Source organism: Pteropus vampyrus, unplaced genomic scaffold (genome assembly GCF_000151845.1).
Source record: "Pteropus vampyrus isolate Shadow unplaced genomic scaffold, Pvam_2.0 Scaffold76, whole genome shotgun sequence".
In the NCBI taxonomy this organism is placed as follows: Eukaryota; Metazoa; Chordata; class Mammalia; order Chiroptera; family Pteropodidae; genus Pteropus; species Pteropus vampyrus.
Window position 1 is genome coordinate 1,450,092 of NW_011888857.1, and position 17,726 is coordinate 1,467,817.

The window sequence follows — 17,726 nt, forward strand, 5'->3', positions numbered from 1 at the left end:
TTTCTCTTCTTAATTTTTTTGAGGAACTTCTGTATGGTTTTCCGTAGTGGTTATACCAATTTACATTCCCACCAATAGTATATGAGGGTTCTTTTTTCTCCACAACCTCTCCAATACTTGTTTTTACTTCTCCTGTTGATGATAGCTATTCTAACAGGTGTGCAGTGGTATCTCATTGTGATTTTGATTTGTATTTCCCAAAGCACTAATGAAGTTGAGCATCTTTTCATGTGTTCGTTGGCTATTTGTATGTTTTCTTAGGAGAAATGTCTGTTCAGGTCCTCTGCCCAGTTTTTAATTTTTTTTTTTTATTGTTGTGTTATATGAGTTCTTTGTATATTTTGGATATTAGGCCCTTATCAGAGGCATCATTTGCAAATATCTCCTGCCATTTGGATGGTTGCCTCTTTTTCTTGTTGTTGGTGTCTTTTGCTGTGCAGAAGCATTTTAGTTTTACATAGTCTCATTCATTTATTTGTGCTTTTGCTTCCCTTGCCTTTGAGGTCAAATTCATGAAATCTTCTCTAAATTCAGGGTCTTTGAATTTAATACCTATATTTTCTTCTATGCAATTTATTGTTTCAGATCTAATATTCAGGTCTTTGATCCATTTAGAGATAATTTTGATGTATGGTAACAGATAGCAGTCTAGTTTCATTCTTTTGCATGTGGCTTTCCAATTTTCCCAGCACCATTTATTAAAGAGGCTTTCTTTTCTCCATTGTATGTTTTTGGCTCCTTTGTCAAAAATTGTTTGCCCATATATATGGGAGTTCATTCTCAATTCTATTCCATTAGTCTGTGTGTGTTTTGTTTTTTTTGTTGTTGTTGTTATCTGTTTGTTTTTCTTTTTCTTTTTTGCTACCATGCTGTTTTGATTATTGTCACTTTGTAGTATAATTTGAAATCAGGCAGAATGATGCCTCTGGCCTTGTTCTTTTTCCTCAGGATTGCTTTAGCTATTTGGGGTCTTTGTGATTCCATACAAGTATGATGATTTTTTGTTCTATTTCTTTAAGACACACTCTTGGGATTTTGAGGCGGGATTGCATTAAATCTGTGAATGTTTTAGGTAATGTTTTAGGTAATTTAATTATGTTGATTCTTCTAATCTATCTGAAGTTTTTGAGTCACAGTGATATGATCAGATTTTTGCCTTAAATTAGAGCTTAAAAACAGGCTAAATTCAAAATGCAGATATGTATGGTTTTGCCTGTTGAAAATTTAAAAAGTTTTTAACCCAACATTAAGAAAATATCCAAAATTTAGTTCTGTATTCCCATATGACAACAATATGCTAGAAATGAATAACACCTAACCCATTGGATGGAGTATGGATTGTGTTCCTCTGTGATCACACATTAAAATTCATGAAAGGATTTTTGTCCCAATTTTGGTCACTCCTGAACAAATCAGTATATGCTGTTCTATGATTAGTCCTGACTGAACCAATTGCTCCATAGTGGGCATGATTGTTATGTCTCAACCAAAATCGAATAGAAGTAGAAAAAGATCAGTAACCTCGAGGATGGTCAAGGGTGCAGAGCAGAGAATTTGCGTCCATCCTGGTATAGTGGAAAGATGATAAAAAAGTAATCATAAGAAATGTGTGAGCTGATGTGTTAGAGTTATGAAGAGACTGCTCTGACAAACTGCCTCAGGAAAGGCAACCTGAAGAGGGGTTAGAGAAAACTTTATTGAGCAGAGAAATTGGGGAAGAGAATTTCCCCAAGCAGTCATAGAGTTCATATTGTTATCTCATCCTAATTATTTCACTCTCAAGTGTACCTTATGTACAGCAACAGTGTGGTGGAGACTTCTAGTCTGCCAACAGAATCATTCTCTTCTTTTTTTTGAAACACAATTATACTCTTTCTCCTAGTCTGACTTGCAGTTGGAGGTGGTCATGTAACTAAGTTCTCTTCAGTAGAATGGGAGCAAAAGTAATGTGATCTCAAGAGCAGAAGAGCTGAGGGACTATGAAAATTAAAAGGCAATGTACTTCTTTCCCTATCCCAAACTTTTTATGTCACAAATTTAGCTTGCATTATTATTAAAGAAGAGCTTTAAAGGAAGCATGACACAAATTTTGAATCCTGTTGAATGAAAATTTAATACCTGTAAGTACTAGGTACTGATAAGATGTTTTTTAAGGGGCATTCTAAGGCATTACCATGCAAAGAAAGCAAAATGCCCAAAACTATGGCAGTGATGCCATTTCTGTAAACATAAAATCCATATATTTTACATGTATTTATATTTACATATATGTGCATAGGAAGGGGTCTAAACCATTAAATATAGAACCATTAACAGTGCCTTTAAGTGCTTATTAAGTATAGTATTAATTGTATTAGAATGCATTAATAGATATTTTCAGAACGGGAAAATAACATTAGGTGCTAATTTTGAAAATTCCAGAGATGAATCAAAAATTAGGTAACGAATTATTACCCAAGTGACTTTAATGTTTCATTAGTAATTGCTGATAGTCAGTGTATCTTAATCCAGTTTCTTTTTTGTACAAAACTAAAAACTAAATTCCACTAAAGTCTCCAAAAGCAATTTATTTTCTTATTAATGTCTTCAAAAAATCAATTCATATTAATAGAATTTTGATTTTTAATTCCAGGCTTTCAGAAGCATATTTTTTAATATGAAGGAAAAGTTTGCCCATTTGTCTGTTACTATGTATCTACTATTTCCTCCATTTTTCAAATATTTTCTGATGTATCCGAGACATAATTAAAAATCATGGGTGCTGGAGTTAGACATGCCTGGATTTGAATCCCAGTTCTTCAGTTTTCTTTGCTTTGTGTTCACGAGCAAGTTACTGAACCTCTTTAAGCATCATTTACACAACTTCCTGAAGCTCTTTTGAGGATTGACTACTACAATGCACCTTGCAGTGTCCCAAGCAGTGTGACAGAGCAGACAATGAGAGTTCCACCCTTAACTGCTCCCAGTCTTTGCTTTCATCTCAGTTCATTTTTCAGAAGCAGTAAATATATCCTTAGACAACAAAACATTATTTTTTCATCAGTAAAAGGATAAAAAAATAGTAAATATAGTTTAATACAGTTATTAAATAAGAACTCATGAAGTTTCTATCGTTCTACATTAATTTACACTACCCATTCAGAAAAATTTAGTAGGCTGTTAGCAATTTTAAAAGCAAAGGTGATGATAGTATTTTGTCTTTTCTGCATCTTTGAAAATTTTTTGTCTTTTGAACTATATCTTTTAAGGATTTAGGTGAAATGAGGGAAAGACAATAATGTTGGGGCAAATGTGGAAGGAAAACAGATTTTTAAAATGCATTAGTAAGTCACTGATATTGATGGATAACAAAAATAATATTAAAAAGAACTTGCTTTTTTTTAAATTACAAGATTCATGCATGTGTATGTATTAATGTTATAGACTATTTATTTATAGAGATATTAGTTTTATTATTTTTTTCAAAAAAATTTAGTCATTACTTTTTAGATGTATTATAGAATATTTTTTTCAAGATTCAAACAAATTACACGGGAGAATTATAGATTAATTTGAGGGAAGCATAGCAGGCAGAGTTGAGCTATGTCGATGGATGATCAGAGTTGTACTCCTTGTGTTTGGATACTGAGTACTTCTGTACTCACTTTTAAATAAACTCTTAGAGAACCATCTTCAACTTAGTTTGAGAATTGTTGGTCTCTTGACAAGTTTCCAGTGGTATATCTGGCTGGACGCCCCTGAGGTGCTCTCATGGTCATTAACAATATCTTTTAGCATATGAAAGGCTCTGAGGAGCCACACTATAATGAAACCCATTTACCTGGTTTACTTAGTTTAAGAAAAATTTTTGACCACAGAATCCCCATCACCTAACACGCAACACATAGTTTAGGAAAAAGTTGTGTAATGAAAAATAAAATCACTCCAAAAATAAAATTCTCACCTATCACTAATCCACCACAGGTATTTGTTGAATTCCGCTGCCTGCCTGTTATGGTTGGATTCATTGTGAATTTAAGAGAATTATAAGATATGGCCCTTTATCTCAGGGACAAGCACAAGGAAGACAATCATGGAAATGTTGCCTGCTGAACTGCAATTCTCAGTGGACCTTTAGCCTTCTGAAGGTCCGAAAGGTTCTAACTGATATTTGTATCACCAGAACCAGTGCAGTGAATTGTTTATATCAGCATTGGCAATCAGTAAAGATACTAGATAAAAGACTGAAGGAAGAGAGGAGAAAGGGGCAGTAGTATATGGCTATGAGGAAAGGACAAAGCCAGAGTGGGACAGAGCCACAAAGGACAGAACCACAAAGGATTGATGGGGACAGTTTTCCCATCACTGCAAAAAATAATAATTGTAAATAGACTTATCGGAGATGTAGGGTGCATCACACCCAGCCTAACCCACATTCAAACCCTGTTCTATATGGATAATGGCCTATCTGGCTTATCCTTTCTGAGCCCCAGAATTCTAACATGTTCTTAAGGAATTCTCTGATTCACATAGCTACTTTAGTGGTTGAGAGAAAATATGGTTCATTACTTTGCCTAAAGTAATGAAATGTTCTAGTGTAAGAAATACTGCAGGACTCATCTAACTAATGCCGTTGGGTAAGGAGACATAATACAGAGACAGCCTGTCACAAATGCTTCTCAGCTGAACTCAAGGTTTTTGGAAAATCCATAAAATGGTGTCTTTGGTACCTGTATTTGGCTTACTTGACTTGGTTGGTGCCAGCTTATCAATTTCTCTGAAAGATGTACAGTCTGACTGTGTTTTATTTTTTTCTTTCCTTATAAATCCTTTTATCCTTGGCTCATTCTATCAACACACATCCTCACATGTGTGTACACAATTTGTGTGCAAATAAGTAAATGACTCAATTATTTTCTGACACTAATATTACTTTTGTCCTGAGCTCTTGCCTACTGAATCCTGGTGGAAAAATAACTGAATGTCCAATTCAGTTTAAAGCTTAGTCTGATCTGAGCATTTAAATAGTTACTTTAGGTCATTATATCTCTTATATAGACTTTCCTCACCCTGTTGGTTTCCTTCAGGTAGTATATGGAAGAAGGAGTTGTGCGGCTTTCATATCCTCAAGGCCATCCCTGGCCTCATGTTGGTCCATCTGAATGTATATGTTGGCATGGTAGCTGCTGCTGATGGAAGGATGTCCCTTGCTTACCTGGTTCTGGATGCTCTTCTGGCCTGCAGTATGTGAACTTGTAGCCAGCTCGTTTAGCTCAGGCACTTTTCCTAGTCGTGCTTCTTACATGATCCAACCTAAACTTCCTCAGGTATTAGAGATCCCCCTCCAAGGTCTAATTGAGACACCTATTTGGCTCTGGCTTGAGTGCCTGTGGTGCTGCTCCTCACTGTAGAGCCATTTTGCCCTTACCAAGCCAATAAGCTTTGGCAAACTTCACAGCCCAACACTCAGCTACTTCTATGTCCTAAGACACACAGAAACCAAGGATAGTTCAGGAAAGCTAAATCTTAGGCCTCCCTCTACCCATATCACACCATCTTGTTGTCAATGCGGCTGTGTTCTAGGCTACTACAGGACAGCTTCCTCCCTATATCCATACTGAGGAGAGGGCAGTAGAAGACTCCTCTGCCCAAGGACTTTTTTCACTTATCTGATACTTGTCTCCCTCCCCAAGCCATACCATATAGAAGAAAAACTTAGGATTTAACTCTTTTGGCTATTTTACTTTCCTATCTCCCTCTTCTTCCTATATTTCCTCTAGGACAGAAGGAAGTAGGCTTTTATTTTATTTCTACATTGTTATCTTCCATATTCCTGATTCCAGCAAAGTCAGTCAGAGTCATTACTTCTAATTTACAAGAGAAAATTTATGGGCTGACTCAAGTTTAGCTGTTTACATGCTGAGAGGAGTAAAACGTTTTCTTGAGAGGCAAAATCTTTCAAGCTAACAGTTTTTTTGCAAGGATATTGTTTTGTTATATAATTTTATTATAAAATTTTATTATTGTGGCAAGTCCTAGGTACATTTGGGATAGTTTGGGCAGCCTGTACTTGGAAAGACCAAAAAGAAAAGCATGGTAAGAATTTATAAACCATTACCGCTGTTACATTACCCATTATAATATCTGAAAGACTTCTTTAAACATGGCACATTAAGACATTTGTGTTGAATACCTTGAGTTGCAAGGAATAGAGACTCATTCAGATCTCCTAACATAATGGAAAATTGATTACAAGGACATATGTGACATATCTGTTAGGGTTTATTGGTTGCAATCAGTGGGATCTGTCTCAGACTAACTTAGGCAAAAATAAAATTTAATAAGATAGCAGGTGATAGTACATGGAATTTAAGGAGAGACCAAAGACAGGGCTGTAGAAAGAACTATAACAAGTCCAAACATCTGGATCTGAGGGACAGTCTCTTCAAGGTGCTGTTAATAGGACAGATTCTCTCCAACTGAATATGTTTCTGTGTGGTTCCCTTCATGACTCTGTATTTCTAAGAAGAAAGGCTGGTTGGTCTTAAGCGGTTAGGGGCCCACCCCTTGGCCAGTGTATTACAGTCTCTCCAAAATTGCATGTGATAGTGGAAGAAATGGAGTAGAGAATCAGTTTGAGAGGTCAAGCTGAGTTCAGTTTAAGGCATTTGTCATTCCCAGTTGTGGCAGAATGTCTAAGAAAGCTTATAATCTAGCTACTGAGTCAGGACAATAACTCGGTGCCACTTTAAAAAAAAAACATATGCACACACAGGAAGGGAGAGAGATTTTTAAAGCAGTTTAAGTTTTTTTAAATGTTAAATATACTGAAGGTGAAGTATTATGGAGAATTCTCTTTTACATCCTTTCAGACAAAGTATAACTATTTTAAAATGTTACCATTTTAAAATGGTTGTGATATTTTTGTTTGCTGGTTTTCAAATATTATGAAAATTTGTTTTACAAATTCTCCCTTAAACAGTCCTCAAGAAGCTATAGGCTACGATAAAAGTTGCTTTCTTCAAAGAATTAGCAAGGATGGGAGAAGCATCCCTGGATTTCGAGGGCCTGGGCTTTATGAACCACCGCTATTGCCCAGGGTCTCAGAACTAATTTGTAGCGGAAACAGAAGTCACAGCTAGTTTTGAATTAAGGATTCTGCACCTTCCCCAAGTCTAGAAGTGGCAATCTTGAATTTTTTTATAGAATAAACTTAAGTGAGATACCCTGGTTGGAAATGGGGTCTAGGTCAGGATTTACTTAAGGGACCTCAAAGATTGAAACTGAGTTAAATGTATACAGCTTGAAGAGAATGGGGCTGAGCCAAGGCAAAGCTAAGACTAAGTCTTCAATTATGCCTGCATTATAGGACTAGCACTTTGCATATTACCCCCAGCTTATATTTAAATTCAGAAATAGATTAGGTATGGGGTCACACTGACCATCTAGCCCTTGCTCTCCAGTATGAGACATTCCTTCCTGTCAGACCATTGCCTCAGGCTGACTCACTTGGCTCAGCTAGCTATGACCTTTCTCTCTGCTTATCCTTCCAGGCTCAGCTTGTCTTCTCCTCTTCCCAAAGCTATGTCAAGTCACTTTACTGATTGTATTTAGAACAAATTTTATCATGTAATTAATTACTAATTAGTAATATTAATTAATATTCATTTGTTGTATTGTCCCATATTATCATTTCTCCTTTTCCTAGCTTGATACTACCCATCATTTATGCCTTTTCATCTCTAACTACTCCATCCCCAAATAATATTTTTGTCCTTTATACTTGTAGGTTATATTGTTTTTACCACCATTTGACAATTAATTGTTATCTGCCTCATGCCATATATTGTTTGTCACTTCCTATTGTTTTATATTGTCTCCTCAACTGCATCACACTTTGCTATTAACCTATTTGTACCTATAAGAATGTCTAGTGCAGTTTTTGCCTATTGAAGCATGTTTTATTATTTAATGCTATAGTTTTCTAAATTTTGAGGGGAAATGGGATCAGTTGGATTCAGTTCTAAGTTCCCAACTCTCTCCTTGCCTACAATCCTAACTTTTTAAGAGCTAAGAGCTAATTAAGAGCTAAGAGCTAAGCTGTTTAAAGAGTTGAGAGCACCTCCCCCCACAAACCCACATGAAAACTATTTATTAAACAGATCCACATGTATTTTTTATTTGCCCAACTTAATTATAATCCTTGTAGCCTGGTCTGGTGTTTCTTCACAGTCTTGAGTTTGATTCCGAATGAATATTAAGTTTTTAATAAATTTTCAGGTAAAATAAATAAGACTGTTATAATATTCATATCTCATGAATTTTAGGTTCAGTTCAATTCTAAAGGATATTTAAATTAATTTTCGAGTCAACAATAGTTCAAATTTCTTTAATTCATCACAAGTATTGAGCACATAAAATCATTCCTTAGACAAATTCAAACACACACACACACACACACAACTTTGAAAACCCTATTTGAGAGTCCCAAGAATCAACCTTAGCATTTATTTGACATGACCTGTTCACCAGTTTGATTTTGTACATTTGAACTTTTTCAAACCATTGCCTATATTTTTGGTTTCATCTTTGTTGACAGGTAGGGAATCAGAAATATCATCCTGATCCAATTTAAAATGGTACAAACTCAGTATCATTTAATTCCTTTACCAAATATTTTTTTACATTGTCACTCTTTATCAATTTTATTAATGCATTTCCAGACACAAATTAGTTAGGATGATAAAATTCAGAGTTTTTCATGGACATACATGATACCAAATAGTGACTTCCCCCACACTCCTAGCAGCCACCTCCTGTTCCCATACATAAATGGCAGCCAGCAATGGCTGGAAACAAAGGACTCTCCCAGCCCCTGAATACAGTGACATTCATTCTGAGAGAAGCAGGGGCAGCTTTTTGAAAGCCGACTTCTTCAGCTCGACAATAACACACAATGAGTTATTGACTTGTTTATATACGGAGCTCTTTTCAGTAACTAACTCTGACTCCCACAGTCTGGACAAATGATTGATTTCGTGGTTAGAAAAAGAGAAAGCTCTTGCGCTAAACTCTGTAGTGCAAACTACTTCTTCCTCATTTGTTCCCTAGCTGAATAGGACCTTATTAAAATGCACTTTCCAAAAAAAATACCTGCAGCTGGCCTTTATAACCATGTTTTGTATATATAAATAAGTAATTTGTCCCAGTCTTTTGTATATTAACAAACCATTGGGAAACTTGTCAATATATATGAAGGCTGATAGTCCTGTTTTTTTTTTTTTATGCTAAACTGTATTGCCTATATTGATCAGCATGTAAAATATGAATCAAATAATTTATTAATAAATCAATACTTACTGGTCAAAAACTTAGATTTTTGATAGAAGGATGCAGTTTTCTTGTTGGGTTATGTTGATTTATTAAGGACTTTACACACAATATATATCATATACTTCACATTCGAATCATTAGCTATTTTGAATACAGAAAAAACGAAATACAGAACTATAATTTAGAACACTGAGAGGTTAGTGTGACTAATAGGCTCTTCCTTCTTTGGCACTTAAGTACTTTGTTACTGAAATGGAATGCCAATATGAATTAGGTAGACAGGACAAACTAGCTTGTTCTATTACTGTACCTTTTTTAGATATTAACGATTGTACTCTAGAGTTTACTTTAGAGTTATTTTCTCATATAAAATAGATTTTATTTTATCTTACTGTATATTAAAATGTTTACATAATTAGACTTTAAATGGTATTTTTCTTTATCTGACTTATTTTACTTAGGATGATGCTCTCAAGATTTATCCTCTTTGTTTGTTTTTTTTATTTTTAATTTAAAGTTAATTTGAAGTTTCTACCCTGAGGACAGGACATTGTGGCTATCACTCTTTCATACAGTCACCAGGAGTTGGAACCAACTCAACAGCATATACCCTTTTTATGCACAAAAAGTTAGCCTCAGAAATTTCAAACTCATTGACAAAAGAAAATTTTCATATATTTTAGACAATAACAGCAAATCAAAAGCATCTAGTTTTGTCTTAATGAAGAAAGAGGATACTCTCCATCAAAGCGGCAGGAGAGAAGAATCCTACTCATGTCATGGGAGTTAAGGGAGAGATGCTATTAGCATTTCATATTATTAATACCTTAGGGTGAAAATGCACTCTCTGAATTTGACTTTTTACTTTCAATAATTTAAATAATTGTGTTAAATATCTCTTCTTTGTAATGGCTGGTCTGTTTATGAAAAAGGCCCTCTGTGTGTATCTTTATACTTTGTTGACCATTAATTTTAATTTCCAGTATCTTAGTGGATTCTCTGTTTGTTACTATGCACATGATGCTTTTCACTCATGTCGATATGTTTTTTCCTCAGCTGATGTGGATTAGTACAGTACTTCTTTAGAAGTTGAGTATTAGAATGAAGGGGATTTTTTCCAATTGTGCTGCTTTCGAAGATATAGAATTCCTGTTTTTTAAGTTCTTAGGAAGAGTTCTAAATGTCACGGCTCTGGGAGACCACATTAGAACCTGACTTACTGCTGTAGGATCAAAGAGTTTCGTAGCTCTGTTTTTGTTTTGTTTTGCTTCTCTTCACAAAATATCTGCTCTGGATGTTTTGCATTTGAAAATTAATTTCGTAAAGACTAGATGAACTTGGTGAATATTCCCCAGTCACTTTTCAACATACTCATCTCCTCCTAAGATAAGAATCCCCCAGTAAAGAAATAACCATGAGGACTTGATATAGTATGTCATACTACAGTTTAGATAGGCTTCCATGTATGGAGGTTAAGTTTGAAATTTGACGTTTTATGATATTATAGGTTTTTTAAGTCTTATTTTTTTCATAGTATTTAAGCACAGGAAAATATATTCCTTGGAGAGAATGATCCTAAGAATAGTCTCACATGATATTTCCCCCCAGTTTTATTGAGATATTATTGACATATGGCACTGTGTAAGTTTGAGGTGTATAGCTTAATGACTTGACCTTTATATATTATGAAATGATAACCACAATAAGTTTAGTTAACATTCATCATCTCATATATATATATGTATATATATGTATGTATATATGTATATAGAGAGAGAGAGAGAGATAGATAGATAGATAGATAGATAGATAGATAGATAGATAGATACAGAAAAAAAAACAAGAAATGCTTTTCTCCTTGGCGATGAGAACTTTTAGGGTCTACTCTCTTGAAATTTTAAAATATACCATACAGCATTGTTAACTATAATCATCATGTTATATATTACATGATTTTTTTTCTTTTTTACTTGTTTTCAGTAATTCTCAGTTTAGGACAGGGACTGGGAAACAGTGCCTGCCATCCATATTCAGCCTGACACTTGTTTGTTTGTTTGTTTTTTAAGTCTTATTGAAGCATAGCCACACTTATTCATTTATGTCAATTTCATGCTACAAAGTCAGAGTTCAGCAATTTCAACAACCTAAAATATTTGCTGTCTGACCATTTTACATAAATGTTTGTCAACTCCTTATTTAGGCTGGTCATTAGAATGAACCTTTCCCCTCTACCCAAACAAAATCTCTGATATGATGAGCTGTATCACATATCAATTCACAAGTTTGATATTATTCATGTAGCATATATGCATAGTTAGATTGAGGAGGCAATATTGTTGACCCCAACCCCCCATTTTATCCCCAAAATAAGAGTAGGTCTTCAGACAGGGTATGGATTAAAGATTCATATTAATGCAAACATAATTTGTCAGACATACACCTGAGAAAGCCTATTTAAAACAATATGAACAAAGCAAAGTGAAAAACGTGGTCATTATTCATTTTTAATCCTCACTAAAGAGATACAACATGGCAAATTCGTTGCTTAAGAACTGTTAAAGATTCCAATTCAGAGGGTTCTGTATCAGACTATTTTCTTTGTATTAATGCCAATCAGTTGAGTGAATATTATTGTATGAGTTTAGCTTTTTCCTTTTGTTGAAAATAGCATTTGTTTCCATGGGGACTATTTATAAAAAATATAAAATGGGCCACATTGAGCTTTTTATAACAAGAGATAGTGGCAGTAGTAGAAGACCTTTCCCTGGCTTTGTAAATGGAGTAGGTCAGCGGTAACTGTTCAGGTATTTAAGATACATTATCCTTTGTCATGAAATATGATAAACCATTTTGTACCACTCTAGAGTGTTTCAGCTGACATTTGCTTTTAGTTTATGTCCTTGAATTCTTATCCTGATGTAACAGCAGCCAATTTATTTCCTGTTGGCAATAAAAGACTTTAATGGGAAATATCAGCCTAATTTAGAAAAAAGTTGCTATGCTCATTTTGAGCAAATGCTTTCAAATAGTGCTCATCAGTGTCAAATGTCCACAATTAGGGCCTCCTTCCAACGTCATATTTTAGTAGATTTAAAAACAACAAAAGTAGAAGTAAAAATCAGAGTGTCGAGTGTTTTAAATATAATAAATGAACTTTTAACTTAATCTCAATGGAGTTTATTTTCATGTAAATATGTGCCAAATTAATTTGAAATTACCTTCCATAATTCTGCTAAATTAGTTGTTGCAATAAATTAGATGTCATCAGGGGCTTGCTTACTTATTTATTTATTTATTTATTTTCCAGTTGAACCTGGTTGTGGATGAACAGAAAGAGAAAATTACTGAAAAAATCATTCTTTCAATGACCCCAAAGGAACGCCATAAGGCACAAGAGGAAGTAAGAAACTTCTTTTTAAACTATACTATAAAAGCACAATTAACAGTAATTTTAAATTTAAGACAAATTTTACTTGGGTCTGGTAGTGAACCAACTATAGTTACATGATAACAACATAATGGAAAAAAATTGGTCAAAACTGGAAATCATTTTATTGATTCAGGCAGCTTGAAAAATAATTATGTAGCTGAAAGAATAAACCATATTGTAATTTTTTGAAAAATATTTATGAATACTTTCTCATAAATTTCCTAATTTAGGAAATTATTACATGCAACTTGAATCTGAAATTGATAACACATACTAACATAGGAAAAATAGTAAAATTTTGTTGAACTTTAAATAAATACTAAATCTTGCTTTTATTTTCTGACTTTCTAGGAATAGAATTATTCTTCTGAATTTTAGACATGCTAACAATGTTATCTCTTATCAAAGAAAAACTGTAGTTTACAAATGTCAAGCCTAAGTGAGGTAATCATAAGATTCTGTAGGCAATATTGTAATGAAGAACTATTAAAGGAAGACTTCGCTCCAAAGCTCATGCTGTGAAGTTGACAGCATATTCCATAAATGAAATTTTAATACAAAATTAGTGTTAGACAAAAGGGGGAAATGATTTTCCTGCAGTTTACTGGAATGCAAAAACATTTCATCTTTCCGAGAAAGGAATGCGTATTTGCTAATTTCCATGTACCACTGTCAGCAAATAAAACCTACAAGCAACTTAAAGAATAAGATAGTGTGAATATTTAACAATTAAACTTTCATATAATTCTCTTTTGACATTTTGGCAAATAAATCTATCCAAGCTTTAGGGTTTTAATGTTTTCTTATGTTGATTATATCTCTCCTACTAACTATGTATTTTACAATAAATGAACAGGTAAATTGCATCAAATTTTCCTGAGTGAATTCAAGTCTTACATCAGAGACTACATTAATGTTTGGGACTTATCTATGTCCAGTACTAAAGACTATATTGTAAACATTGATTGGTAATCTCAGTAGAAAATATTTTACAAGAAAAATTCAACTCGAAAAATTATTAAGATGTAAAATATAACAATTGTACAGATTTAAGTTATAGTTCTGGCTCATTCTACTTAATATTAATGAGTTAAAAAAGTAGATTGTCAATTATAAATTTTAAATACATTGTCCTTTTCATTTGAAAGAAATTTTTTTTATCACAGTTGGAGAGTTTTATTACATTTTTATAGTAAATTTAAAATGATTCTATCATGTATCTTGATATGGTAAATTTTAAAAATGCAAATCAATATTTCTAGTATAATTAAAATTACATATAATACAAATTATTAGAGGTGAAATATGAAATAAAAATAATAAAAGAATGAATAAACATTTCTTTCCTTTTAAATATTGTAAATGATTTGCTCTTCGATATTTTATGCAAAATTACAATTTCAGTGGAACTGAAAACTTGAAGTGGCCCAGGAAAATAATCCTTATAGTAAATATATCACCTTTAATGCCACCTTGTCAGCAACACTGAACATGAAAATTGTCTTTTCTGGAAAATCCGACAATATTTATGCACATTTGGTATTTCTTCTTTCTTCTCATCTCCATGTCTGTCTACCTCTGTACTTCAGTGTCCTTCCCATACAGTGCCTTATTTGGTTACATATTTGCTCGATCAGCTATGGCTTCAAACACCTTTGTTTGCTTCAAAAATCAAATGCACAGTAAAGGGAATATGTTTGTGTGTGCGTGTGTGTGCATGTGTGTGTGTGTGTGTGTGTGTGTGTGTGTGTGTAGTAACTGGTAAATATACTGAATAATTTTTACGTCATTTCTTTGAAAGTGACAATATTAATATTGCTGTGTAATTTCTAGTGCTTTGGTTAGAAAAAGTTAGTGACATCAAGTTTTAGCCCTAATTCATATATAGAGATGTGAAGCAGTAATGGTAAAGTGAAAGAAAAAATTAGGAAGGGGGGATTATTTCAGTATTTATTTTTGCCTACAGTTTACTTTTTATAATAAAAGTACTATATTTATAGATATTTCAAAACCCAATCTAAACATCACAAAATCTAAGAGTTAGTTTTAGATTATTGCTGCCTCTAGTTTTATCTTAAAATCTGGTTTATTTCATGTGATTTTTCCACATGAAAATTGGTCATAATAATAAGTTATGCATCATAAGATCACTGTGAGGTCATGACATATATTAAACTACATCAAGCTTTTTGGAAATGGTCTACTGGAAATCAGCATGTAATTTATTATTATTGGTTTAAGAGTGTGTTATTCCAGGTTGTCTGAAAAGTAAATACCAAGATGGGAATGAATGTATACAAATTTTATCAGAAAAAATGCTCATAAGAGAAAATGGGGAGAGCTCTGAGTGAAGCTGCAGAGGCAAGTCAGACTGAAATTCACACTTGAACATGAGTGAAGGAAAGAGGATGGGAAGACCAGGTGGAAGCATCTTAGACTGTTATGCAGTCTGAAGACGGTTTAGCAAAGCTGATGATATATCCTTGAACCAAAATTGTTTATCATAGGAGTCCTGTGATTCCACGAGATGGATTTGCCTTAGTATCCTCAGTCATTGGTGCCAATCTGGTGATGGATTTCAGAGCATAATAGCTGGGGCCCATGATCAATTATGTTCCTGTAGTTACAGGTCTGTGAGACGCATTCGTCTTGCTGGCTCAAAAGGTATAGTTGACATATGTTACCTTGTTACCATCAACATAGCCCTATTGCCAGGTGACTTATAAAAATATTTAAAATGTCTCTACTTTCAGTTACCTCTTTCCCTTGAGTGAATGGGGATGCTGGACTCTTGAACAGGCGTAAAGGCAATACATAAGAGGCCTATGGCTAGAAACAAGATAGAGCTCTTTCCAAAATATTCTCATCTCAGAAGGGGTCTAGGAAACTATTAAAAAGTTGGGAGTAGTCAAAGTTGTAGAAATAAGAAGTGGTACAAACTTTTAAGTTTCCTCATAGTTAACTGGCAGCTTCTAAATCAAGAGATGCTTAACTCTGCTCACAGGTTCTCATGTCTTTTCTAGTCTTCATTCATCAACTTTGGGTTTTGTTCACTTCTTAAACTGAAATTTGAAATACCCGTTATCATCTCCATGCACCCTTTCTGGTTCTTCCTAATTGTGTTATAAATGAGAAAGTTTCTTGTTTTTCGGTTTAAGCACCTACCTGGCTTTAAGATCATCCTGTATATTACTTGCCAAGGTGACATCCCTAGCATAGAAGCTCCTGCCCTTTGTGCTGATTTCAAGTGACAATTAAGTACAAAGTGCTCTGGAGTCCTCCTTACATAGTACATAGATGGATTCAAGGCCACATTGAAGTCAGGCCGACAGCTGAACACACCATTAGAAAAATCAGGAGCTCCTCAAAGAGTCTTTCATTGTAGTCAAAATACAGTATTCAGAATGTATGTTTCAGAATGTATAGCTTCAATATGTGTATATTTTAGAATGATTATAAACAGAATATTTTGTCCTGACTCTAAGTCATCTTGAGAATTTAATTAAATTCAAGGGTTGCATGAAGGTATCATAAAACATAATCAAACTGTCTTACATGTTATGCAAAAACCTATGTGTATATTTATAGACAGGTGTGCATTTGCATTCTTTCACAAGTTTGGTTTGTTTCCTGATCAGAATACTCAACTTTTTTTTGTTACCTTCTGCTCATTTGTCACTCTCCCAAATTCTGTACAAGTGTCACTTCCGTGCAGCATTTCCACGGAGAATGAAGAGTAGAATGTGTAGGCTTTCCGCTGCACAATGAGATGGCGCATTTTTTCAACATATGCATACGTAAGCCTTCTTTTGTGAATGGGACTGATAGGGTCAGATAATGTTTAAAGGGAAAGGCTTTATGTCTCTCAGCCTTCTATGTTTCCACATGGATGCTCCCACACACACATAGATTGAATTATGAACAGACCCATTAATGCTGGGATCACAAAAGGTCAAGTTTTGTCTTCTTTTACCGCTATTCACATTGCCTTTGTAGAGAGAGAGAGAGAGAGAAAGGATTTGCAGAAAGAAAAGATTCATGATGAAGAATTTTAAAGAACATTTTCCCCCTTTTAGCAACATCTGTGATTTGAAAAAAAAAATCATATTATATAAAATAATTCAGGAGTATTATACTACCTACCCAATTTTGGTATATGAGTTATTTCATGTATAGGATTATTTTTAAGGGTAACATGTTATCTTAATAACTGAGAACAAAATGTAGCACTTTCAGGGTAAAAGACCTTATGAATATGTAAAGTAACATAAAGTTTTAGTAAAATTGGATGGAACTTTATCAAAATGTCAGTGATAGGATTCATCATATATTTTCTCCTATGTTTAAGATATGTTAATTTTTGCTAGAACATCTTATTTGGTCATTTTAAGTTATTCTTAAAAACCCAGGTGACAATTGGTATAATTATGTTTCTCATACATTAACAAGTAAATCATGTGGTCAATGAAAATCGCCAAAATGATAGAGAAATATTTTGAAGTAATGAAGAATTCATAGGAAATGAAACTTTTAAGGCTTTAACCAATAGTCCTTAGGATGCAAATGATATCATCGATTGTATGGTTGGTTGATTTCTGATGTCACATGAAATCCCCTATCAGTGAAAGGCTATGAATTGTGACAGTAAAACCAGTCATGTATAAAAGTGCTCTCAGATCAAAGCCTGAAATCTCTCTCCTGCTCTCTCTCTCTCTTTCTCTCTGTCCCTCTCTCTCTGGTGGCTTGCTATAGCACAAGGTATAGTACCTAAAATTTAAAAGAGCAGTATTATTGACTAGCAAGATACATTGCATGATACTTAGTATACTTTAAAGACTATATAAAATTATGTCTTCTTGAATTATATGATGCTGGGGATAGGTTCAGAGAGGATCAGTACTTCACAAAAATAGACTCTTTGTAGTTAAGGCCTTTGATTCTTGGATTTTAATTTTTCCACATAACTATAAGAGCAAGTCAACTG

General features: G+C 33.9%; 1 protein-coding gene across 2 annotated transcripts in view; it reads left to right on the forward strand.

Moving 5' to 3' along the window:
* DCDC1 (doublecortin domain containing 1) overlaps window positions 1–17,726 on the forward strand; it is a 277,601-nt gene that overhangs the window by 162,503 nt on the left and 97,372 nt on the right. For both annotated transcript variants that reach the window (XM_023532053.1, XM_023532054.1), the window contains exon 9: window positions 12,620–12,712. In XM_023532053.1, the coding sequence (XP_023387821.1) occupies window positions 12,620–12,712 (93 nt within the window). The remainder of the gene's footprint in view (window positions 1–12,619; window positions 12,713–17,726) is intronic.